This window comes from Heteronotia binoei, chromosome 14, assembly GCF_032191835.1.
Source record: "Heteronotia binoei isolate CCM8104 ecotype False Entrance Well chromosome 14, APGP_CSIRO_Hbin_v1, whole genome shotgun sequence".
NCBI lineage: Eukaryota > Metazoa > Chordata > Lepidosauria > Squamata > Gekkonidae > Heteronotia > Heteronotia binoei.
Window position 1 is genome coordinate 7,483,658 of NC_083236.1, and position 25,345 is coordinate 7,509,002.

The 25,345-nt window shown below is 41.1% G+C and overlaps 1 protein-coding gene across 1 annotated transcript in view; it reads left to right on the forward strand.

Annotated features, from left to right (window-relative positions):
- The first annotated feature begins 8,984 nt into the window (after positions 1 to 8,984).
- The window catches only part of ICE1 (interactor of little elongation complex ELL subunit 1), a 46,789-nt gene continuing 30,428 nt past the window's right edge, over positions 8,985 to 25,345 (forward strand). Inside the window, exons 1-7 of the mRNA XM_060254075.1 lie at positions 8,985 to 9,095; positions 15,072 to 15,130; positions 17,011 to 17,045; positions 20,890 to 20,908; positions 21,226 to 21,337; positions 21,836 to 21,912; positions 23,723 to 23,760. Coding sequence (XP_060110058.1) covers positions 9,003 to 9,095; positions 15,072 to 15,130; positions 17,011 to 17,045; positions 20,890 to 20,908; positions 21,226 to 21,337; positions 21,836 to 21,912; positions 23,723 to 23,760 — 433 coding nt within the window. The 5' untranslated portion in view covers positions 8,985 to 9,002. The remainder of the gene's footprint in view (positions 9,096 to 15,071; positions 15,131 to 17,010; positions 17,046 to 20,889; positions 20,909 to 21,225; positions 21,338 to 21,835; positions 21,913 to 23,722; positions 23,761 to 25,345) is intronic.

Consider the following 25,345-nt stretch of genomic DNA (forward strand, 5'->3'; position numbering starts at 1 on the left):
CAGAGAGCGTGAACGCGTTATTAGAGAAGAAGAAGAAGAAGATATTGGATTTATATCCCGCCCTCCACTCCAAAGAGTCTCAGAGCGGCTCACAATCTCCTTTACCTTCCTCCCCCACAACAGACACCCTGTGAGGTGGGTGGGGCTGGAGAGGGCTCTCACAGCAGCTGCCTTTTCAAGGACAACTTCTGCCAGAGCTATGGCTGACCCAAGGCCATGCTAGCAGGTGCAAGTGGAGGAGTGGGGAATCAAACCTGGTTCTCCCAGATAAGAGTCCGCACACTTAACGACTACGCCAAACTGGCTCTGTTTAAGGTGTTTTGTGAATTATCAGCAGTCAAACTGGGTGGAACTCCTGCCTTTTTGCGGAAATTGGATGCAATAACAGTGTACATAGTTCCACAAAAACCTCTCCATTCTTGGTAATGAATGGTTACGAAGGAAAACCATTCCCGCTATTACCGGGCAGAGCAACCTTGGAAGTGCCTTCTTCCTTTGAACAATGGTGGGGAAAGCTGGGAAAAGTTTGGAAAGCTATACAAGAAAACCTGGAGTTAGCCAAATAAACATTATGTCAGACACTGGAAAACTACTGTGATTAAATGCTTAGCTTAATTGACTCCATTTTCTAACCTCTGTTACTAACCCTGGGAAAAGACCTTGCATATCGAAGTAGAAGGATAGTTGTTACTAACACTGGTGTGAATTCCTTTCCCTGGAACTAACAAAGGCAACCTCCCTTTGAAGATAAGATGCCTCCGGGGATGGCAGTTTGGCCATCCCTGTGAGACCATGAACCACAAAGAGATAAGAGAAAGTTACTGTGTGAAACACAGCACCTTGTACCAGTAATGTTTAGGAATGTAGTTGTTGTGTAGAAACCTTTGATATGCAACTCCTTAAAGTGACTCCTCGTATGCAACACTGTATCAGTTCCAATCTTTCCACGCTCAGGAACTGTGGACTATCAAATAAAGCCTTAACTTTGTATCTACTGAAGTCTGGTTGATTTGAAGCTCCACTGTCTGACACATATAAAAAGCATTATGACAAGAGTCATACTCCAGTGTGGGATTTTAAAGTAGGAGAGACAGTCTTTTTATCTACCAAGAACTTACTGCTACCCCAACCTTCTAAAAACTGGCATACAAATTCCTGGGACCGTTCCAGATTAAAAGGGTGACAAACAAGGTGACAGTAGAACTCGAGTTACCAAAACTATTTAGTAAAATACACCCTGTTTTTCATTGCAGTCTACTCCGACGAGGTCCTGAAGCTACGTCTTGGCACCCTCGACCTCAAGCTCCACAACCTATCCAGATTGGGGGTCAGAGTCACCATGAAGTTAAAGAAATATTAGATGCAAAATTGAGACTGGGGGGGGGTTGTATTTTTTTTGTGGTTAATACAATTTTATTTGGTAACATATGGTAATAAATTATATTTCTTGCATCATTAACTTCTTTTATCTATCCCATATATTACTTTCTACCCACCCCTCCCCCCATTACTTGACTCCCGCCGGTGTTATTTACTTAAAGTACTAATGTTTAAAGGTACCCTTAACTAATAAAAACAAAAATTAATATTCTTCTTTTTTCTAAGACTTAATCATTATCAAAAATTGTCCAATGTCCTTTTATTTTCCTCTCTTTTTCTACATATCTTCTGAACTTTTTCCACTCCATCTTAAAAACTTCTAAATCATAGTCTCTTAAAATTCTTGTTAATTTGTCCATTTCACTCCATGTCATAACTTTTACAATCCAATCCCATTTCTCTGGTATTTTTTCTTGCTTCCACAACTGCACATATAATGTCCTAGCAGCTGAAAGCAAGTACCAAATTATAGTTCTATCTTCTTTTGGAAATATTTCCATTTCTAATCCCAACAGAAAAGTCTCTGCAACTTTCTTAAATTCATATCCCAAGATCCTAGAAATTTCTTGTTGAATCATCCACCAATACTTTTTTGCTCTTTCACAAGTCCACCACATATGGTAGAAAGAACCTTCATGTTTTTTACATTTCCAACATCTGTCTGGCATCTTATTCATCTTTGCCAATTTCTTAGGCGTCATATACCATCTATACATCATTTTAAAACAGTTCTCTTTAATACTGTGACACGTCGAAAGCTTCATAGAGTTCTTCCACAAATATTCCCAAGTTTCCATCTGTATTTCTTTATTTACATTAATTGCCAACTTAATCATTTGAGATTTCACTACTTCATCTTCCATAGACCATTTAAAAAGTAATTTATATAATTTTGAAATTAATTTTTTGTTGTCTCCAAGCAGAACTTTTTCCATTTCTGTTTGCTCTTTTCTTATTCCTTCAGTTTTAATGTCATTCTCCACCAAGCTCTTTATTTGTTGCATTTGAAACCAATCATATTTATTATTCAGCAGTTTTCAATTCTATTTTGCCACTTTGTATTTTTAATAGTTGATTATATGACAACCACTTTTCTTCTCCCGTCTCAGCTGTTATTTTTATCACTTCAGCTGGCACTATCCATAATGGTTTTCTCTCATCTCCATATTTCTTATATTTCATCCATGTATTTAGCAAGCTGTTTCTTATATAATGATGAGAGAAAAAGCCATCTATCTTTTTTTCCCCATAATACATATAAGTGTGCCAGCCAAATTTATTTCCATGACCTTCCAACGCTAAGAGTTTTTTGTTTAACAATATTATCCATTCTTTTATCCATACTAAGCAAACTGCTTCATGATATAATTTTAAGTCTGGTAATTGAAATCCGCCTCTCTCTTTCGCATCTGTTAAAATTTTCATTTTAATTCTTGGTTTCTTCCCTGCCCACACAAACTCTGAAATTTTTCTTTGCCATCTATTAAATTGTTTACTGTCTTTCACAATCGGAATAGTTTGAAACAAATACATTATTCTTGGTAGAATATTCATTTTAATTGCGGCTATTCTACCCAACAGTGACAATTTAAGTTTATTCCACTTTAACATATCTTTATCCATTTTATGCCATAGCTTCTCATAATTATTTTTGAACAAATCAATATTCTTCATTGTTATCGCCACACCCAAATATTTTACCTTGGAGGTAACTTCACAGCCCGTTAATCTCTGCAATTCTTATTGCTTATTTATTTGCAGATTTTTACATAGAAGTTTTGATTTTTCTTTATTAATACAAAGTCCTGCCCACTCCCCATATTCTTGTATATTGGCTAACAACAAAGGTGTGATGTATAGGGTTTTCATTTATAAACATTATATCATCTGCAAATGCTCTGTATTTGTAAGTAAATCCTTTTACTTTTAATCCTTCTATTTCTTTATCTTCTTGAATTTGCATCAATAATATTTCAAGAGGCATTATAAACAACAGTGGGGAAAGTGGACAACCTTGTCTTGTACCTTTACTAATTATCATGTCTTCTGTAAGATCAGCATTTATACATAGCCTTGCACATTGTTCAGTATACATTGCTTTTATCATTCTTATAAAGCTTTCTCAAAGCTCCATTTTCTTCATTACTGCAAACATAAAATCCCAATTTAAATTGTCAAATGCTTTCTCTGTGTACGCAAAGAATAATGCTACTTCCTTTTTCTGGATGTCTTTCATAATATTCTACAATATTTACAACAGTTCTGATATTGTCTCTTATTTGCCTTTTGGGAAGAAACCCCGCTTGAACTTCCTTTATAAAATGTATCAAATATTGTTTAAACCGTTCTGCCAAGATTCTTGTATATATTTTATAATCATTATTTAATAATGAAATTGGTCTATAATTTTTTACGTTCGTAACATCTTTATCTTCCTTTGGAATCAACGAAATAGCAGCTTCCTTCCACGTATTCAGTATTTTCCCTTTTGTTCTTATCATATTCATCAATTTCTGAAGTTTCGGGATTAACTCCTCTTTGAGGGTTTTAAAAAATTTAGCTGTATATCCATCTGGCCCAGGTGCTTTTCCATTTTCAATTGTATTAATTGCTGCTTCAATTTCTATTTTTTCAATTGGATCGTTCAAAACTTTTCACATATTTTCTGCTAAGGGTGCTATTTTTATCTTTTGTAAGTACTCATCCATCTTTCCTTTCCTTAAATACCTTTAAATAACTTGGCATAATACTCTTTTTATTCCTTCTTGATCTACCACCTCTCTTCCACCTACCCCAATTTTATTAATAATTTTACTTTCTCTCTTTTTCTTCAGTTGCCAGGCCAAATATTTTCCGGGTTTGTTTGCTTCCTCAAAAGATTTCTGCTGCAATCTTTTCAGATTCCATTCCAGTTTTTAATTTAACAAATGTCTCATTTGCGTTTGTAATATTGTAATCTCCCTTATAATTTTCTTTTTCCCTGGCCTTTTTCTCAGCTCCCCTTTTTGTTTCTTTATTTCATTTTGAATGTCCAACATCTGTTTTTCTTTTACACTCTTATATTTGTTATTCAATGTAATCAATATTCCTCTCATTACTGCTTTATAAGCATCCCACGCTGTCTGAAATTCTATATCCTCTTTATCGTTTATTTGGAAGAAAGCTTCAGTTTTATTTTCTAGAGATGTCACTATTTCTTTATTCTGCAGTAAATCTTCATTCAATCTCCATCTTCTCAACTTCTTAGACAATTTTGTAATCCACATTATTGGGTTATGGTCAGCCCCAATTTTAGGTAAAATCTCTATTTTCTTTGTTATAAGGCCTAAGTCTTTAGTGCCCCACAACATGTCAATTCTGGAAAAAGTTTTATGTCTTGCTGAAAAAAAGATGTAGTCCCGCACTTCAGGATTAAATTTCCTCCATATATCCTACAAATTTTCTTATTTGACCAATTCAAAAAAAGATTTTGGCAATTTTCCTTCCTTATTATTTTTTTTACCCCCAGACCTATCCAGTGTGTTCTTAATTGTTCCATTAAAGTCCCCCATTATTAAAATTTGGTCATGTCAGTTCATCAAATTGTTGTATAATGTCTTTTTAAAAAGCATCCTTTGCACCATTTGGCGTATACAGTCCCAATAACAATGGGGTTTTTTGCATTTAATATTATTTCTACCGCTACAAATCTTCCATCTTTATCTTTAAACACTAATTTCGGCTCCAATTCTTGTTTAATATGGAAAATCACTCCCCTTTTCTTCTGTTCAGCCGATGAATAAAATTCTAGTCCCAGTTGTTTATTCCATAAAAAATTGCAATCCTTTTGTTTGATATGCACTTCTTGTAAACAAACTATATCACAATTTTGCTTTTTAATCCAATGAAAGTTGCCTTTCTTTTTTGTGGAGAATTTAGTCCATTTACATTCCAAGATAATAATTTGTAATCCGTCATGGTGCAAATTCTTTATGTGTGCTTGTAATTGTAATCCTTTTTCCTTGCAGCTCAAAGCTCAGACCTTCAGGTATTATCCATTTATACCTCATTTCATTGTCACGTAGTTTTTCTGTCAATTTGTTGTATGCTTTTCTGTCATTTATCACTTGTCTTGGCAATTCTTTCATGATTCTTACTCTGCTGCCTCCCACTATCAATGTCTTTTCAAAATTTTCATTCAAGATTTTTCCCACCATTTCTTTTGTCATATATCCTATATCCAAATCTCTTGGTAGATTATTTTTCTTGGCATATAGTGAGTTCACTCTATACATATAGTCATACATGCTTCTAGTTCCTTCAGGATCTTCTTCCAAAAATTCTGCAATTATTCTTATTATATATCCTTTCAAATCAGTCTCTTCATCCTCAGGTACTCCTCTCAGACGTATCTGGGTTTCCATCAATTTGCAGTCATGAATTGCCACCTTTTCTTGCATTTTTAGCAAGGTGGAATCATGTACTTTCACTCTTCCACCTCTTGCACTTTCTTTGATGTTACCACAGTCTCATTTCTGAGATCTTCTATATCTTTCCTTAGCTCTTCAATGTCTTTTCTAATTTCTTTTTTAGAAGCAGTTATCATGTCTCTCACCCCTTTCATCATCCTGGCTTCCATTGCTTCTAATTGCTCTTGCATTTTCTCCATTGAGGCAGTCCTTGCACAGGTTAACTTATGCTCTGACATTTGACCTCTCCAAATTAAATTTAAACTATCAGGTTTGATAGAGTAAGGCTTGCCCTTTTCAATAAGCCTAATTTCGCCGTCCTCAGAGCCTCCTGGGCTCAGATATTAATTTTTAAAGTTTTTATTTCTTCCAAAATGGCAGTCGTGACTTTCTGCTTCCCTTTAAAAAAAATTTCCTTCAAAAGGCTTCTAAAATAATTATCAGCGATAATGTCCAATAGTATTTACCTTTCAGCGTCACCAATTTTTAATGTCCTGAACACTTTAAAAACTTTCTTTAAATTTTGACCTCCTAGCAATGGCCGTCAATGTTTTTCTATGATATTATAGTCCTAGAGTAGGCTAGCTGCTTCAATGATTTCCCTTTTCCATCCGACACTTCCTGCTTTTCTTGCCACCAAATCCCGTTTTCACTGGTAAAAAGATCTCGCGATGTTTGACGTATTTCCTGTGTTGACTGTGAGAGCTGCAAATCTGTGACAATGGGGCTTTTTCACCAAAACCGCAAGTAGACAAAACAATAAATTCCTTTCCACTTTTTAGCACTGTCCTTTAAATTTACAAAATTCAAATTTCGCCCCTTCTCCCCTTCTTTTTCCAACTTTTTGAATCTCTATTTCCCACCTTCTGATTTTATTTTAACTTTAAATAGTCCTGGAATGAAGATAGTCATCAGTTCCTTTTTTCTGCAGTTATCCAGATCCAACACCGGTCTTGTATAGCTTTAGATGTTCAGCAGTCTCAAAGAAGGTTAGGATCCTGTCAAGCTTATGTCAAATAAATGACTCTGGAAACTTCTGCAGATGATGAATATGCAACTCGTCTCCAGAGACCCCTCAAAGCCTCAAAGGAGCCACCCCCCAGGACTCCCTTTTAGCCAAGGTAAATCTCAGAGTTTCCTGTGCATATCTTGGACTGATCTCTGACTGAGAAAAGTAGGCAGTAGGCATTAAATTGCCCTCCACTACCCCGAATAGAAGCCCCAGCCTGCTCCCCTTCTGAGAAGCAATTCAGCTCGGCATTTTCCAACCCCAGAAGTGCGGGGGTAGGGAGGTTGTATTTTTTGATCTGATGGAAGCATTTTTCATCGGCCCACGACGAGTGGGTCAAGAGCTCGCATGTCTGAGCAAAGGACTTAATAAAAAAAGTTTTATAACGCTCACCCTTCCAAACCAAGAAAATCTTAAGGGGGGCAGTATGTCAAGCATGCTATTTCTAAGTGCTGGTTTATCCATACCTCGCTTCTCCTCTCCCTTCTCCCCTCTCATTCCTTGCCTTTCCTTCTCCCCTGCAGGTGCATAATAAAACCTTCTCTTCGCAGGATGTGTAGAGTAACCTTGTATTAATCAGTGTAAAGTGCCTCTCCCCCAGATTCACACCGCCATGCCTTATCAGCTAGCAGGGAATGTGTGAGAAGGAGATGTGAACATTCCTTAATCATAAAGAGATAGTAGTGAGGAGGTGCGGGCCTGAGGAGGTGCGGGCCCTGCGGAACCTTGACCAGTTCCGCAGGGCCTGCAAGACCTCCCTTTTTAGACTTGCACATTCGGACTGCTAGAGAGGACCGTAAATCAAGGATCCGCCAAATGCGGTTCAAAGATCTATACCGCACTGCTGGTACTAGCAGAACTAGCGTCAATTTCCATCAGTACTGGCAGATGAAGTTATTAACTGTATCAATTGTATTGACTGGTTTTTAAAAGTGTTAAGTTCAATGTTTTATATTGTTAAATTTAACTGTTTTGATTATTATTGTATGTTTTTATAAAATGTTGTCAGCCGCCCTGAGCCTGCCGAGGTGGGGAGGGCGGGATAAAAATAAAATATTATTATTATTATGAGTGGCCTTTGAACTTTCATCCCCATTTGCATCTTTATGATTCTTTTGAAGTTATCTGTAACCCTGCCTTTTGAACTAGCCTATAAGACACTATGCAACTGTGTATTCAGTATTACTTCCAATGTATCTGTCTTCAGAGCAAGTCATAGACTTTCAATAAAACAAGTCTTTGATTCAAAACAAAAGCTTGATTATTTCAAAATATCGATGCTTGACACATTCCAGTCCCAGAACACTCGTGGTACCTGCAGGGACTGGCCTTCCACTCTGAGGGCTGTCATTCCAGTCCCAGGACACTTCTGCTACCCCTATGGACTATCATTCCATTCTGGGGCCTGTCATTGCAATTCTAGAGTAGTTTATCTGGGCCCACAGAGCTTAATGAAAACTCCATTCCACATTTTCTTTGCAACTATTCTTGTTCTGTAATATATTTCAATGGAGCCCATGCAAGTCAACTGGCATTCCTGACTCCCATTATTTCCAGTGGGCCTTCCAGCATCTTCCGTTGTTTCCAACGGGCAGTCCTGTCATTGCTTATAGCACATCCCCTCGCCACCATTCTATCTTTTAAAAATTTTCTAACAGCCAGGCTGATGAAGAGGACTAATGGGCTCGGAGGCTTCCTACTCAAGTGTGTTAAATGCAGGGACTTTGGCTCTCGCCTTTATTTCCAGCCCCGCAGGCGCTGCTTGGGATAACCGGAGCCGTCTTCGAAGGCCGCCCAGCCACCCAAACTCTGCGCGTTGATCAATCTCTCCGCTCTGTAAAAGGTCCAGGCAGGGTGGCTACTGCATTGCCTTCCTGGAGTCAAAACGGCGTCGTTGACATCGAGCAGGGCAGGCGGCTAATCATCAACGTCCCTGGGGTTGCCAGCCCTTAGGGTTGTTCTCCAGCAAGAAACCACGGTGATCTCTTTTCGTCAGGCAATTCTGTGGACAGCCACACTCTTCTGATTCGCATATCAAGGGAGGTCCTTCTACGTCTGCGTCGCTCGGGGCTTCTTGCGTGGGTCGGTGCGTGAGTGGGAGCGTCGCCGTTTCTCGCTGAGGCCTGCCGCGGTGCGGCGGGTGGGCGCGTGTGGCGGCCGCCACCATGATGCCCGGAGAGGCGCCGCCGCCGGCCACGGCCGCGGGCATTGCGGCGGAGGCGGCCACGGCTTGCGCCAACTGCGGAGCCCTGCAGCAGGTGAGGCGGAGGGTCGCGTTCACGCTCAGCCGCCAACGGGGTAGTGGCTGAGTCCCGGCCCGCGGTTCTGGCTTGGGCCTCTGGCCATGCACAGAGTGCATTCCCCTTCGGCTTTACAAGGAAACGCGGAAAGGCAGAGCTTCAGTCGTGAAGGCTAAACAAAGCGCGTTTTCGGCTTTCTGATTTCTGCCTCTGTAGTTGTGTTCTGCTGTCTTATCTAAAGGTGGCTTTAAAATTTGCCAGTGGAAGAACAGGCATTTTTTAAAGTATCAGCAGTAAGCGAGTCACTTCTGCACTGACAGCAGTAAATGTCAGCAACGGTAATATATAAAGAAGAAAATGAAATGGCAAGAGCAGCAATTGAATGTTATAATCGAAATTAACGAGCCCTAACCTAATCAACAGAAACCAGATGTTCATAGCCAAAGTGTAAAACTTGAAAGATGTTACGGATTTCCAGCACCTCCAAGTTCAGAAGTGAGCAGTAGTTAGGGGGAGGCTGCTGCCTCTGTGATTTGGCTGTTGGCTCCTGGGAACATTGAAGCCACAGGGGAAAACAAATCTTGTTTGTTATGGTATTGGTGGCATTTGGAGGGGGTGCAAGATATACAACGGTTGCTTTCTTATAAAACTTAAACTTTTCTGTTTTAAGTGCTTGGTGTAATGCTAAGCAGATAAATTTTAAAAATAGAAATTACTTATTGTCTAAAACCTCTAATAAAGTTATTCACAGTGCAATGCTATGCATATTAATCCAGTCTCAGCTCGATTAGTTTAGTTTGAGATGATTCTGAACAGGATTGAACTGTTAATGTGCATTGTCAGTGTGTTGTCCTATGATTTAAGAGACCTGGATTTGTATGCAAAAGTTTCTATGAATTGAAACAAGTTTCTTAGCTTTCACATGTTACTTTTGTTCCTTGGTTGAATGGAAACAAACCCTAGTTGATTGATTCTAGTGACTATTCTCTTCCAATTTTTGCTTTTTTATCCGTTTTCAGACTTTTTCTGTGAACAGCAGACTAATATTGCCATCCTAAGTAGGTCTACTCAGAATTCATGGGGCTTATTCTCAGAAAAGTGTTTTCAGAGTTGCACCATAAATGTTAATTATGTGCCTAGGTTGGATAGTTACTTTCTTAAAACACTTTATGAAAGAACACACACACCCATGGATCACACATAGAATCATAGAGTTGGAAGGGACCTCTAGGGTCATCTAGTCCAACCCCCTGCACAATGCAGGAAACTCACAAACACCTCCCCCTAAATTCACAGGATCTTCATTGCTGTCAGATGGCCATCTAGCCTCTGTTTAAAAACCTCCAAGGAAGGAGAGCCCAGCACCTCCCGAGGAAGCTTGTTCCACTGAGGAATCGCTCTAACGGTCAGGAAATTCTTCCTAATGCTGAGCTGGAAACATTTTTGATTTAATTTCAACACATTGGTTCTGGTCCTACCTTCCGGGGCCACAGAAAACAATTCCACACCATCCTCTATATGACAGCCCTTCAAGTACTTGAAGATGGTGATCATATCACCTCTCAGCCACCTCCTCTCCAGGCTGAACATCCCCAACTCCTTCAACCTTTCCTCATAGGACTTGGTCTCACCATCTTCGTCGCCCTCCTCTGGACCCGTTCCAGCTTGTCTATATTCTTCTTAAAATGTGGTGCCCAAAACTGAACACAATACTCCAGGTGAGGTCTTACCAGAGCAGAGTAAAGTGATACCATCACATCACATGATCTGGACACTATACTTCTGTTGATACAGCCCAAAATTTCATTTGCCTTTTTAACCAGCGCATCACACTGTTGACTCGTGTTCAGCATATGATCCACTAAGATCTCTAGATCCTTTTCGCACATACTACTGCTAAGACAAATCTCCCCCATCCTATAATCATGCATGGGATTTTTCCTACCTAAATGCAGAACTTTACATTTATCCCTGTTAAAATTCATTTTATTGATTTTAGCCCAGTTTTCCAGCCTGTCAAGGTCATCCTGTATCCTGTTTCTGTCGTCTTCTGTGTTTGCAACTCCCCCCCCCCCCAATTTCATATCATCTGCGAATTTAATAAGCATTCCCCCTATTCCTTCATCCAAATCATTGACAAAGATGTTGAACAAAACAGGTCCCAGGACAGATTCTTGAGGCACTCCACTTGTCACTCCTCTCCAAGAGGATGAGGAACCATTTACAAGCGCTCTTTGGGTGCGATCCATCAGCCAGTTACAGATCCACCTAAAGGTAACAGGATCCAAACCACATTTTACCAACTTGTCAACAAGGATAGTATGTGGAATCTTATCAAAAGCCTTACTGTAATCAAGGTAAACATAGCAGTAAGAAGAAACAAGCAAATAGTTTGGAAATACAGTAATTGAAACTGATAGATTAAACCATGAAGACTGCAGCAAATACCAAAAAATGTATCAGAAGTGACTGATCATAGTTGTCATACAATCCAAATACCCATCAAAATAAAAAAAATTGCTGCCTGCTTTGTGACAAAAAGCAGTGAAGCCAGCAACTCTGTTTCTGGAGGTCATTGTTCTATAGGGACTGTGACTTAGAAGGATGTGTGTTCAGCTGCTTCCCTTCATTCAGATCAGGAGTGTCAAACTAACAGCCCATGGGCAGGAACTGGCCCACCCATGACTTTAATTCAGCCTGCAGCTCTTCCCCCCCACCCCCACCCCCCGCCTGCCTATCCTCACCCTGGTGGCTGCTGAAGTTCCCAAGTTTCTTGGCTTTGGCTTTGCGTGCTTCGGCAGGAATCTGTAACAAGGATGTCAAACATGTGGCCCAGGGGATGGATGTGGCCTGCAAAGGGCTCAAATTTGTCACCTAAGCAACTTCTTTATCCTGCTTCCTTTTCTAGGGCTGTTGCAGCCACACACCATAGCTTGCTTTTTCCCCAGCTCCCTCACACACACCATGGCTGCTTGGTGCAGGAGACATACAAATACAAGCCTTCTCTCTCGCACACACACACATGTATGCACACACAGCTTCTACTTCTTTCTCTGGGGCTGCTCCTGTTTTGGGGAGGAAGGAAGAGGGAGACAAAAGAGAGAGAAAAAACAAAGTTGGCATCCATTGCAGCTTCAGGACCAACAGTGTTTTATGCCAGGTATAAGATCTTATGTGCAAACGTACTTTTCTTCTGAGGGAGGGAGGGTGGGTGAGTGGATTCCTCTGACAAGCACAATGTACATTGAGGAAATTATTTTGGTGTATTCTGATTTTTTTTTAAAGGCTAGATTTCTCTCTTCCTATCTGGATTTATTTTCTTTCAAGTAGACACTGATTAAGAATTAGAACACTTGAATTGGTCCTGTCAGGTGCCCTTGCCATTATGTTTTTTTTCCCCACCGCTTTCTAGTCTGTATTGTATTATTCACTCTGGTGTTCTTTGTTTTGGGAATGTTGTGGGAGTGCTCTCTGCCTGCTTTGCTGTAACATCACATGTAACCATTTGCTCTGCAGGGTGCACTGGTGCCTATGTCTCAAGGCAATGTTATCTCCTCACAGAGACTGCTCAAACTGTAGACTATTAGCTGCATGGGGGCTGGGTGAGAAACAATTCGTATTGCTTTCACAGGCTTTTTACAGTCTCTTTTGCAGGTCAGGTAGTGGCCCATCCAAGGGTATAAAGATGTGGCCACTTCCCAGGTGAGCCAGATCTGACACAAACCTCTATGCTTCTGTTACCTATCTATCAATAAAGTCAGCCTCTTTGAAACAAAGAAGTGTGCTGAATTGAAGATAGTCCCAGAGCTGACAGGTCCTTATATCTTGGAGGCTGGAGTGCCAAATGATAATAGCGCACATTGATAAGGAGACAGGAAAACTAGCTCTCAGTTCAGTCCAGGAGGATGTATTGTCTTGAACTTCATTATCAATTGCAATTCAGCAGTCTCTTTCTAATCTCCCTTTGAAATTCTTTTGTAAGAGCACTGCTACTCTTAGGTCAGCAACTTAATGTTGTGGTTTCTGATGTCAGACTTAATGTCCTTTTTTTTTTTTTTTGCATCCTCCTGGATGGAATTGAGACCTGGGTTTCCTCTCTCATTACCAGTGCTTGTATCTCCACTCTTACTTTCCATCTGCATATCACACCTAATCCAATCAAGTCTGCTATTGTCATTCACCTGCTATTGCCATTCGGAATCTGAAATCACCTTTATAAAGTTTATATCTGTGGTACCTCATGTTACATTTTATGGCACACATGAACCACCCCTAAAAGTGAAATTTATGTCAGATCCAGCCCTTGTAACAACTGAGTCTGACACCTCTACTCTACTGGGCTTGCAGAGTTGCAAAGAAAATGCAGAATGGATTTTAATTAAGATCTCTGCACCCAGATAGGCTAGCCTGGGACTTTTTCTAGTAAACAGTGCTCTGGGCCTGGAATTACAGAGTAGAATGATGGTCCCTAGCAATAGAATCTGTGTTCTGGGTATTGGAATGACAGGACACAGAGTGAAATGACAGCTGCTGGGAGTAGCAGTAGTGTTCTGAGAATGGAATTCCATTCTAGGGGCCTTCATTCCAATCCCAGAATGCTTTTGCCACTCCCAGGGACTGTCATTTCAGTCCCAGAGTAGTCTGTCTGGGCCTAGATACCTTAATGGAAAATCCATTCCACATTTTCCTTGCAATTTTGCGTGTGATCACACTTGGAATTTGCCCTTGTGATTCCTCACTTTGAGAAAACTGTTCCAGGAAGAGATGAACCGGGGCAATCATGCTGCACCTGTTATAGGTGCAGGCCATGCACACACTTAGAGAAGCATTCAGACTGCTCCTGCATGTGCAGGTTGTTTGCATGGCGTGCCCTGGCAGTTGAGATGGCCATGCATATGCTTCAGTAGTTTGCCACTGGGAAGTTCTTGGTGGCTATTTATTCCAATCCCCGTCTGTCCTATGAGAAGGTAAGGATGAGTGGGACATGATGGGCAGATGTGCGCATGTGAACACACACATTAGTGGGGGGTGGCTGTGGTGGATCAAATCCACTGTGTGATCACACCCTTTGTGCTGCAAAGTAGTTCAATGGAGTGGAGCTCAAGTAGTTTCACTTTCCAGTTTTGTATTCTGCTGAATGGACTTGAAAACAGATGCCTGGGTGAGCATTCTAACCTGGGAACTTAACCGCCAAAGGGGGCACATTACATTGGAAAGCCACAAGTAGACCAGGGCGGCAGGGAGGAGCTTGCAATGCCCAGCCAGTTCATGTTTTCCTAGGTTCAAAGTATTTTATATTTTTTAGTTTCTGCTGTGATCCTTGTGCTTTTTCTTGATGTTTTATTTTTAAAAATGCATTGCCAAACCCTACTTTTTCTCCACCTTTCCATTTTAGGCAGGCATCGTTTACTGGGGGGAGGTTTGGGAGGTGTCAGTTATCAAAGACCGTTAAATACAATATCGCAAGAGTTAAGCATGTTTGTGTGTTAAGTTTTTAAATATATATATATTTAATTGTGTCTGTCTGTATCCTTTGTAAAGTTTATTACCTCCATTATCTGGCATTAAATTTTATGACACTCGTGACCCGGCCCTGCACAATCCCATTTATGTCAGATCTGGCCTTCCTAACAGATTAGTTTGGCACCCTTGCTTGAGATGTTGAGGACTTGCACAGAGCAGGGCTTCTGGTGTTGTTTAGAAGCAGTTTTCCTAAAGATATCCCAGCCTGGAGCACTCAGGGATTTGACCTTCAACGGTAGTAGTTGGAGTTAAGCCTGGAAGTGAACACACAGCCCATGGACAAGGAACCGTATCAGCAATGTGCTTTATGTGGTACGTGATAATCTGGCTGTTACATTCTGAACCATTTATAGTTCCTGAACACTTCCCAGTGGTGTGCAGTGACACACTTGTATTATATGCAATAGAATCAGCTTTTTAAATTTTAGACTGAGTTTCCTGATTAATGTGCTGCTGTGTTTTTTCTTGCAGAATTTAAATGAGTACGTAGCTGCCTTAATTGCATTAAAAGAAAAAATAATGGATATGGAGTAAGTACACGTTTTGCACAAAGCATATTGTTTTTGTTTTCAACCTTACAAGCTTATATTCTATTATAGTCAATGAGACTGAGTCTCCACTGCACAACATAAGAACATAAGAGAAGCCATGTTGGTTCAGGCCAACGGCCCATCCAGTCCAACACTCTGTGTCACACAGTGGCAAAAAATTTTATATATACACACACACACTGTGGCTAATAGTCACTGATGGACCTGTGTTCACAAGGATGCACTGGATGCACCACCCTTGCGTTGACCCAAAAGACAGCTTCTCAATATAGCTAGTAATTAAGAGTATGCTAATTCAAAAGATCTGGCTGTCTTAGCACTCAAACCTTATGCCAAAAATCTCACTGGAGTAGCCATTGCTGAAATGTTCTAAATTTGCACTAACCTATAATGGAGCAGCCTGAATTTCATGATGCAAATCCTAGCTCAGTGGGGTAGATAAGACTTTCTCTGGCACCCATGTTTTCCCACCTAAAGACTTCCTTTCCTTATTTGGCAGTGTCCCCAAGACTCTAGAGAATTGGTTCTTGCTGGGAACATCATTTAGCTTATCTAGATTCTCCTTCCTGCTTTCCTAGCCTGGGAAAGAGGAATTGTGTGTTCTCACTTAAGCCCTATAATTGAGGCCAGAATCTGTCCCCAGATTCAACTTGTACTCCGCTCCTGCTGACCACCGTGAGCATGGGGCCTTGCTGTGCTAAGCCTTGCCTTTGAAGTACTTGATATTTTTGTGTGTGTGTCTATGGTATTTATAGTCCTCCTCACAAAGACTCAAGGTGGTTACATAGTGTGATGTTCTGCAGTGATTGTTCTCATGTTCTGCTTCACTTTGTACTCTGAAATGCAGGGCTCAGCTGTGCCCAAGCCTACCGTTATTCCTCCTTTGGGATTTCCTTTAGGGGACTTTGGTTTAGTGTTGTGAGACCCCTGCTTTGGGTTTAGATCTTTTGTATGGAACCAACTTGTATAGGCAGCTACATGCCCCACTTCTACTATTAAAACGCTTGAGTTTTTGGCCTATTGCCTCTATCTTTTAAAATGTTATACCATGCTGATAACTATTTGGAATATTTATATTTTAACATGGGGGTTCCATTATTGCTGAAGGTCTATTATTGTGACTGCTTGTGTGTGTTAATATATTCATACAAATTTCATACAGAAGTTGCATAGAAATATTCATACAAAATTCGCATGTGTCATAATAAAGAACTATATCAGTCCAGTAAGTGTTTGTGCAAATATATTTTCTTCTTGTTGATTGTGAAGAAATGGAAACTTGTGCAGAACTCCTCAAAAAGCCTCTGACATACTCGCTAGCTGATGAGACATTTCAGTAACCCTTTCCTCACAGAGGAGTTGGTAAAGCTTTTCTCCATTCGAAGAATGCTGTGCTTGGCATGAATTTGAACATGATGCAATGGTGTGAAACCTGTTCAGTTTGCAGACTGCTTACCAACTGCTCCATGAGGAAAGGGTTACCGAAACATCTCAGCTAGTGAGTACGTCGGGAGCTTTTTGGGAAGTTCTGCACAAGTTTCCATTTCTCCACAGTCAATAAGAAGAAAAGATATTTGCACACCCACTTATTGGACTGCTATAGTTCTTTATTATGTCACCTGTGAATTTTGTATAAATATTTCTATATGACCTAAATTACATCATATTAGAGCAAATTAGACAGCAGGTGCTGTTCATGTCTAAGGGCTCAGAAACCAGCTTTAGTACAAAGCAGAGTGTGACAATATACTGTGAGTGCAGGCTTTGGATTTGATTTTGACAGATTGTTGCCATGTTTGCTGTTATGCATAAAGTGTGGAGCAGGATCTAACCCTTTTCTCCTCTCTTCTTTCTTACAGCCGTTTGTTGACAGATTACGAACAGAAGTGCAATGATATCTTTTTCTGTGGTTCTTTTCTTAGATAAGATTTGTAATTTGCATTTGATTGGTGAAGCATAATAAGAAATCTTTAGTTCAGAGGCTTTTGTTTTGGAGCACATTTGTGTTCTCTTGTTGAACTGCAAACTTGACACGCTTGTGGAAAAACTAGTAACTTGGTGACGTCTAAAAAACCTCCAGGTGTAATTTGTGAAATAGCAGCTTGCCCAGAGTTGCATCATACAGATATGCAGATAGGTTGTCTGGCAGGAAGCTGGCACCTGGTTCCAGAGCTCTTATGTCCTGTGCTGAAGAGCCCTTGTGGGCAGGGAACCCTCAAAAGCAGCATGACCCTACCTTCCACCTCAGTGCTTGCAGGCTGCTGCTCTATGAGGTGCAAATAGTTCAGTACATAATATGTGGTAGGCTTTCTTTTAAAATGCCTGAGCATATTGATTTGTTAAGGTGGAATGGGCTTCCATTTCCTTGTGTTTGGAAGGGGGAAAATTCTCAGGTTCATTATCTGGTTCAGTATGTGCATATTTTGCTGGGTTGCTGCTCTTGAGAGCTGGGATATGCATAGGGTTACTACTATTATTTTGGCAAATGCCAGCAGCTTAACAGTGCCGTGTGGATGTTGCAGCACTTCTGGGTGACACTCCAGGAATTTTCTTTACATCTCTGTGATAAAGACCATAGTGACATGGGGAAATTCTTAGAGCATCATTACAGAGACCATTTTCCCCCTCCCACATCTCAGTTTCCTGTGGATGGAGGATTCAGACCGAGGATGGGAGTTATGGGTAGGCAAATGGCAAGCCTAGGTATACAACACAGCAGCTAAGAGGGTGTAATCTGGGAAGGAATCCACCTTGAACCCCTAGTTGATAGCATGGGAGCATTAAAAGGTGCAAGAATGTGACATTACAAATCTCATGTAACAACAAGGAGGAGTCCTGGTAAAAATAATATGTGGAACAAAATAACAACAAAAACGTGCTAATTATACAATTATTTTTAAAAACCTTCATAGACACTTGTTCTCACACACAATATTTTGTCAATATTACAGTATTGCAATATAATTACCACAATATACAATGAGGAAGGATTACAATTACGAAGCATGCATTCAGTATTCTAATTGCAATGAAATCCTTACATGTCCCAATGAAGTCCAAAAAGGTTCGTAAAGTGCGACGAAGAACCCAGAAATTTCATCTTTGTTTTGAAAGTTATCTTCCACATATGGACTGTAAGCCATCTGCAATCTGAAATTAATCTGGATTCAGTCCCGATGTGAAGAAAGAGCTCTGTGCTGAGCTCTCTCTGAACGTTGGGATTGAATCCAGGTTTTTGAAAGGGGAGTAGAGATATGAACAAGAAATAATATAGCAGATTAAAACACTGCATTAGTTCTTCATTTTGGCGTTCTTTGGATTAATCCTGAAAAAATTAAATGATGGTTAATTGGCATTTAAAGGGAACAGATTTCCTTTAAAAGCCATTCCAAATGGAGCTGCAGCTTCATGAATGTATTTAAAGGGACTGACATCTTTAAATGCCTAGTCAATGATTAAATTTATAGTCAATGATTCCCTTAGGCTATAATGGGGGATCTCTCTGGGATATGCAGGGGTCTGGGGGGATGTTTTTTGAGGTAGACTCACCACATTTTCAGTATAGCTTCTGGTTCCCCTATTCAAAAGATCCCCCAAGTTTCAAAGAGAGTGGACCAGAGACCCTCCTATGTTCTCTATGGGAGATTTCTTGAAGTCCCCTTTAGCGAGAGACATTGTCTATGTGGGTCAAGCTTGCCGGATTCCATCCAGCATATTTTATTGAACTGCCAACCGTATACTAATCTCCGGAAGGTTCTGTTAGGTAGTCTTTCCTTAATGTCCTACATTCAAGAAAATAGAATTGATTGCCGTTTCCTATTAAATGACAACATAATCGATATCACAAAAACTGTTGCCAGGTTCTTGGCTGAAATTGTTAAAAATTATTCTAAGCAGGTTTTATTGTGATCTTAATCTTAGTTTATTTGAACAGACATATCTGATTGTTGTTTGGTTGACAAGTCTCTGTATATCTCTTTTCGTTATGCCAATAAAGGTGTGGTTGGATTGGATTGGAGTGGATCAGAGGGTCCAGTTCTATGGGCCCCAAAAGGAGTGTCCCCTTCCTTCATTATTTCCAATAGAGGGAGGGGAAACAGCAAAAAAAATAGGGACAGATGTCAAACCAGAGAGTCTCTGCAGTAGAAACTGAAGGGGGGGGGGCATTTTTGCAGAACCAGAACCGCTGTGGCAATGCCAACTTCACAACTCCAGTGTGTGTACAGAATGCCCAGCAGAACCCATCCCACTTTGGCAATGCCAGCTCAACAAATCCAAGGGGAGATTGCAAGCCTAGCTCAGCCAGTGTACATACAGAATGCCCAGCAGAACCAGCACATGTATTGAGTATCCAGCAGAACCAGTGCCACTGTGGCAATGCCAGCTCAACAAACCCAAGCAAGGTGGTGAGGGTTGCAAGCCTAGCACAATCAGTGCATGTACAGAGTACCCAGCAGAAGCAATGCCACTGTGAGAATGCCAGCTCAACCAATCCAAGTGGGGGGGGGCGGGTTCCAAGCAGGGCCAGTGCCAGGGTTTTTGGTGGCCTGGGCCCCCATCCCCATACGCGCAGTGGTGGCGGGGCAGCGGGGCACCCCCACTCAGCCTTCCAAGGTCTGTGCTTTCAGGAAGAGTGGGGTGACGGGTTCACTTGGAGGTGCTCGGAGCTTGCCCTCCTTTGCTTTGGAAGGCTTCTGCGACAAGGTTCCAAACACACCCACTGCTGCATCACCCTGGTGCCCCTTCCCTGCCACTGCCCACCCACGGAACTCCTGGTAGGTGGAGGGTGGCAGAGAGGCATGCAGCAAGGGTGAGCGTGGCAGCAGTGGTGAAGGGCACCAGGGGTGGCTGGGTGAAAGTGGGGAGGGGTGCCTGCTGCCCGCCCTTGTGGCCAGGTGGTGTCCTAGGTGGCCATCTACCTGGCCTACTGGGATGTGCTGGCCCTGGTTCCAAGCTCAGCATGGCCAGTGCATGTGAGTGCCAAGTAGTACTAGTGCAAGGTATTAACACCCAGTAAAACCCAGTTCCTTTCTTTAAATGCCTTTTCTCCCTCCACTGAAAACAATGGAGGATGGGGGGGCACCTTTGTGCACACTGTAGATGCACTGGTTCTGGTGGGCATTCTGTGCGTGTGCTGTGCTTGCTTGGTTCTGTTGAACTGGCATTGCCACAGTGGTGCTGGTTCTGCTAGGCACTCTGTACTGGTTCTTCCGGACTTGGAAAATTCTCCCCACTTCAGTTTCCTCTGCAGAGACACTCTGGTTTGACATCAATCCTTGTTTATTTTTTGCTTTGTTTTTTTTTGTTGTTGCACTTTTTCCTCCGTTATTAGAAACAATGGAAGATGAGGGCACTTTCTTCGGGAGCCCATAGAATAGCTCCCCCCCCCCCCGTTCAATCTTTTTGAAACTTGGGGGTGTTTTTTGAGGAGAGGCATCAGATGCTGCACTGAAAATTTGGTACCTCTACCTCAAAAAACACACACACCCCATTCTTGGATACCCCCAGATAGATTCCCCATTGACTATAAATGTTCTCATGGGGTATAATGGAACAAAAGGGTGGGTCCCAAAAAAACTGAATCCAAACACCATACCGGTATTGGAATTCAGGCAGTCCTGAAGTTTTTGGAGTTCAATATATGTGAATCTGAAGAATCCTGATTTTTTTTTCTGGTGCGCACCAATAAAGCCTTGTTGTGATCTTTACATTCAAAGTTTTCCTTAACCAAATTCCACAGCTAAAGTGCACTGAAAGGTAAGAATTTGCTTATTTGGGATTCTGCTAGTGTGCCCACAACTCTGGACTGTAGGTTCTCAAGCCAAACCACAGAATGATTGAGTATTTTAATAATGGTAAAATGTGTTCTTAGGTGACACAGTTTCTTCCGTACTCCTTAATGTGAAGCACAGGACTGGCTGATACATGTGTTCTTTAGTGATAATGTTAAGATCTGGATTTGTTGTGTGGCTAAAGAGCATAACTCATCAAGGACTCGCTGAAATTTCCTTTAAGTTTGCTGTACTTAACTCAGGTCTTACATCTGTTTCATGCTGTTTAATTGTCCATTTCAGAGAAAACAACGCCTTTCGTCAGCAAGTGGAACAGATGCTCCAGAAGTTGTCACCTTTAGAAAGGTGTAAAGAAGAGCTAGGGTCAGTCAAAGCAGAGCTGGAGGAGAAGAAGGTAATTCTTTATTTCTTACTTGTGCACACAGTAAATGTCGGCCCAGACCTCTCCCCAGCGTGCCTTATCTCTTTGTGTGGCACTTAACTGGTGCCATGTTTGATCTAGCTGATTACTTCAGCAGTAGAAGAGTTTCCTATTGCATGACTCCTCAAAAGCATAACCCCAGGAATAACCAGAAAACCCATTTTGTCTTCATAATGAGTAAAAATGGGGTGGGGTGAAAGAATGTATTATGACCTTGGTTTTGGAGGTGGTTCCCTTGTTTGCTTGTTTCTCTTTCCTTTTAACAGTTTCTGGCGATTAAGGGATGCCTGGAAATGCATTCAGATTGCCTCTGTATTTGCCTGTGTTGTGCATTTCATGCTGAACTTCCCCCTCAGTTTTGAATGTCATCTGTAGAATAAGCATTTTCAACACCTATCTGTGTGTGTGTATATATATATATATGTATGTATGTATGTATGATTGCTAATAGTTGCCCATTTCTTTAACTAGAGTTCACTCAAAATGTATCAAGAGACACATCTGGAATACGTTTCTGTGAAAGAGGAAATGGGCAAAAGTGAAGCTATGTGAGTAACAAATTTTATATGCTTGTTTTTTACTTTCTCTGCTTAACTGAAAGACACAACTGTATGTCCAGGTTGCTATTGTATTCTTGTGTTTTTCCGACATTTTTCTCTGACCTTAGTAGTATAGATTCAGGTGGGTAGCCGTGTTGGTCAAACAAAAGTTTGAGTCCAGTGACCAGTCGCTTTCATCCAGTCTTTATAGCTATAGTTACTGCTTAGTTACTTATGCACCTTGTCTAATTGGCCCTTCCTGGCAGCATCCTCCTCACCCGGTACCAACTACGTAACTTTTGTTTCAGTGTATCTGAAGAAGGGTATCTGAAGCACACAAGGCTTATACCTAGTAGTATATGCTGGTAATGTGCTGATCCTTTTCAGCTGTAGACTTCTGCTTAGTCACAATCCAGGCAGAAACATGTAAGCACTTAGAAGTCCTGTTCACTTCCATGGTAGAGACTGAAGAACTTGCCAGACTCCCCATTGAATAAATGGGTTGTATTCCACTGATCTGTTCTGGCAGCAGGGGTCTTTTCCTCCAGCAAAAGGAGCCTTCCCCGATGCTCTTGCTGGATCCACCTAGTGGGCCTTTGGTGTGCTTAACTTTGGCTGGATCACATCCATTCTGTTTATGCAGTACCCAAAGAACAATTGCACCTTTTAATCAGAACAAGTCATTCAGAGAGCTTTGTGGTTTTGGGGGAATAATCCATGCATTTGGTATATTTAGTTGTAGCTTTTTACAATATTAAACATTTGTGGGTTTTTTGCACTGTTACATACTTTGGGTCAAATAACTCAGTAGTTTCAACTAGTTCTGTAAAATTTTGTCTTTTTATTAATCCAAGCAGTGTCGGAAATCATTCGTAGGGAAAATATTAATCCTTAACTGTAATAAGTGATTTTTTTAAACAAAATACATTTTTAATTTGTTGTTACCAGTGTCTCCCAGTTGTGCGTAAATTCAGAGCACTAGGTGTGGATTAGAAGCTTGAAGATGTGCTCTTTTCAAATTGATTTCATTTTCTGTTTTAATCATGTCAAGAAATGTTAAATATAAATAAAAATATAAGCAGAGCATAACAAAAAGGGAGGGAAAATTATTGCATGTGATGAAGCACAGCTTCCTATGCATTTTGGTGTCACATGTTTTTGTTCCAGTTCATTTGCTATTAACCTCCATTTCATGGGCATTTATGTGTTCACTTAGCTCCCATTCAGAGTGGCCTGTAGCCAAATTTAGTTATGGGGGGGGGCAATACAGTTTTTGTCCTTGTCTCAAATGACCCACCTGCTTTTCCCCCTTGAGAGTATGGCATTTTATGAGTAATCCTTATAGTTTGTGATGAGAACTTTGGGCATTGGGTACCTGATAGAGCTGGCCAAGGATTTAGAGTCTTATTCCAAAGCTAAGCTTGTATGAAACGTCTTCTGGTCTTGTGCAGCATAGTAATTTTGCATCCAGTGAACCATCATTAGACGGCGCTGGCGGATGTTTTATTTTTGCCTCATTCTCCTTTCTTTGAGGCAGATGTGTGAAGAGGAGGAGGAGGCAGTTTTGCCCCTTTCCCTTCCTCACTGTAGCCTTTTAACCCACAGGACTGCCTGTTTGCATGGCTCCTTATAACCCCAGGAATCAATGCCGTGTGTTCCCAAGGGAGCACTTGTGAGGAGGGGAAAGAGCCAGAAGTCCATGTGTGCCAGTGCCTTCTGCTGGCATGTTGTTGGATCCAACCTGTATTCAAGTTACTTAGATGGTCAAAAAATCTATATAAAGAGGTAGCACATTCCTTATATCTTTTTATGTTTTCAGGAAGAAGAAACTGGAAGCCAAAGTGAAGAAGCTTGAAAGTAATTCGGTTTTCTGCCTATTTTTCCTTTTCACGTTGAAATCAGTAATATTGCCAGGGCGAATGCATAGAGAAACCGTTAAGACAGACGTGTTTGCACCCTATCCGCCTAACTTGCTAAGCTCATCCCTGTGATTTTAAAATGTTAGCGTGCTTCCTTAATGTGGCAATTTCATGTGTTAATGTCACTTAGCAGCTGGGAGTAAGCCAGTCCTGTTCCCTGTGACTAGACAGTTATTTGAGATCCACCTCCAAGTCCATCACAGATGCTCCTTCAGGGTGAGAATCTTTTCCTTCATGTCCTGTAGTTCTTTTCCTTTCTTAAGTGATTATACTGCAAGCTAATTCTGTCAGCTGAGCCCATTTTTCCCAAGAAGAAAATGGGCATTTGTTTTACCTATATGGTGATGATGCTAAGAACTTTGGCCTCTTATACATAAAATATGGGAGGGTAGATTAAAATCTGTTAGAATCTGCATTCATTTTAACAATGGCAGTTTCCAGTCTTGAGTATGCCACAGGAACAACATTTACAAATTGTGCAACTCAGGGATAATGTCAACCCTGGGACTGTCCTCAACTAAAGAAGGCTTCCAGAGTGGTCAGAAAGCTGGCTTAATTGATAGGTAGAACAGGAAAGATACAAGTCTGTGTCAGAACTGACTCACCTTTGGGGTGACTAGTCCTTTATACCTTATCTAGAGCCGTTATGCAGCCCGCCAAAATCTCAGTGCAAAAACCCGCTTCAAAGCATTGCAAATTAATTCCCACCAACACCTTGTTCTCACTAGACACTGTGCAACTGAGCTGTCTCTGAGAGCTGTCCTTAAGGTACCAAGGTACTCCCTTCTGCAGGGCAGAAATGAATACATGTATTTGTTACAAAGAACAGAGCATGGTAAGAGCAAAGCAAGCAAAGTGCATCCCCCTTCAGTATACAGAAATAGAAAAATGGCCCCTTGACAGATAAAAGGTGATCCAGATTTGTTTGTGAAAATGGCTACCAAATTGTACAACTGCAGGAACTCTGCTGATTTATGTAGGGTTTTGTTGGGGTTTTTTGCCTGCCAAAGAAGCACCTTCTAGATAACTAGGGGACGTTCTGTACAATTTCAGGTATGGCAGATGTATAGCAAGGCTTTGGGCTTAATGGTATTTGGGTGAATTCTTGGAGTGTCCCCATGTGGAATGACACTATCTCCGTCCCCAGTTTTGCTCTTGCTGTTGCACTGAACGTCAGCACTGGGTTCTTGTAAGGATAAAATGGAGGAGTGGAGAACATAGTATACTGCTTTAAATGAAGGGCATGATAAAAGTGCATGAAATTAAACTGCAGGAGCAACTTTAAGGAGAGGATGTTCAGGAGCTGAAAGAGATCTTTCCAGGGCTGTCCAGAAATTCAGAGCATTTCAGAGCAGACGTATGTGCATGATTGAATACTGTCTTCTCCTCCCCCCTCCCCCCAAAACCATGTTTAAAAAAAGCTCTATGTAGGGAAAGCGAAGGTGCTCATCTTCTGCAAGTGAGTGGCAGGTGCCAACGCTTGCATGTCTGAGGTTTGCTGCAAACATTCAAAATGTTCTGGA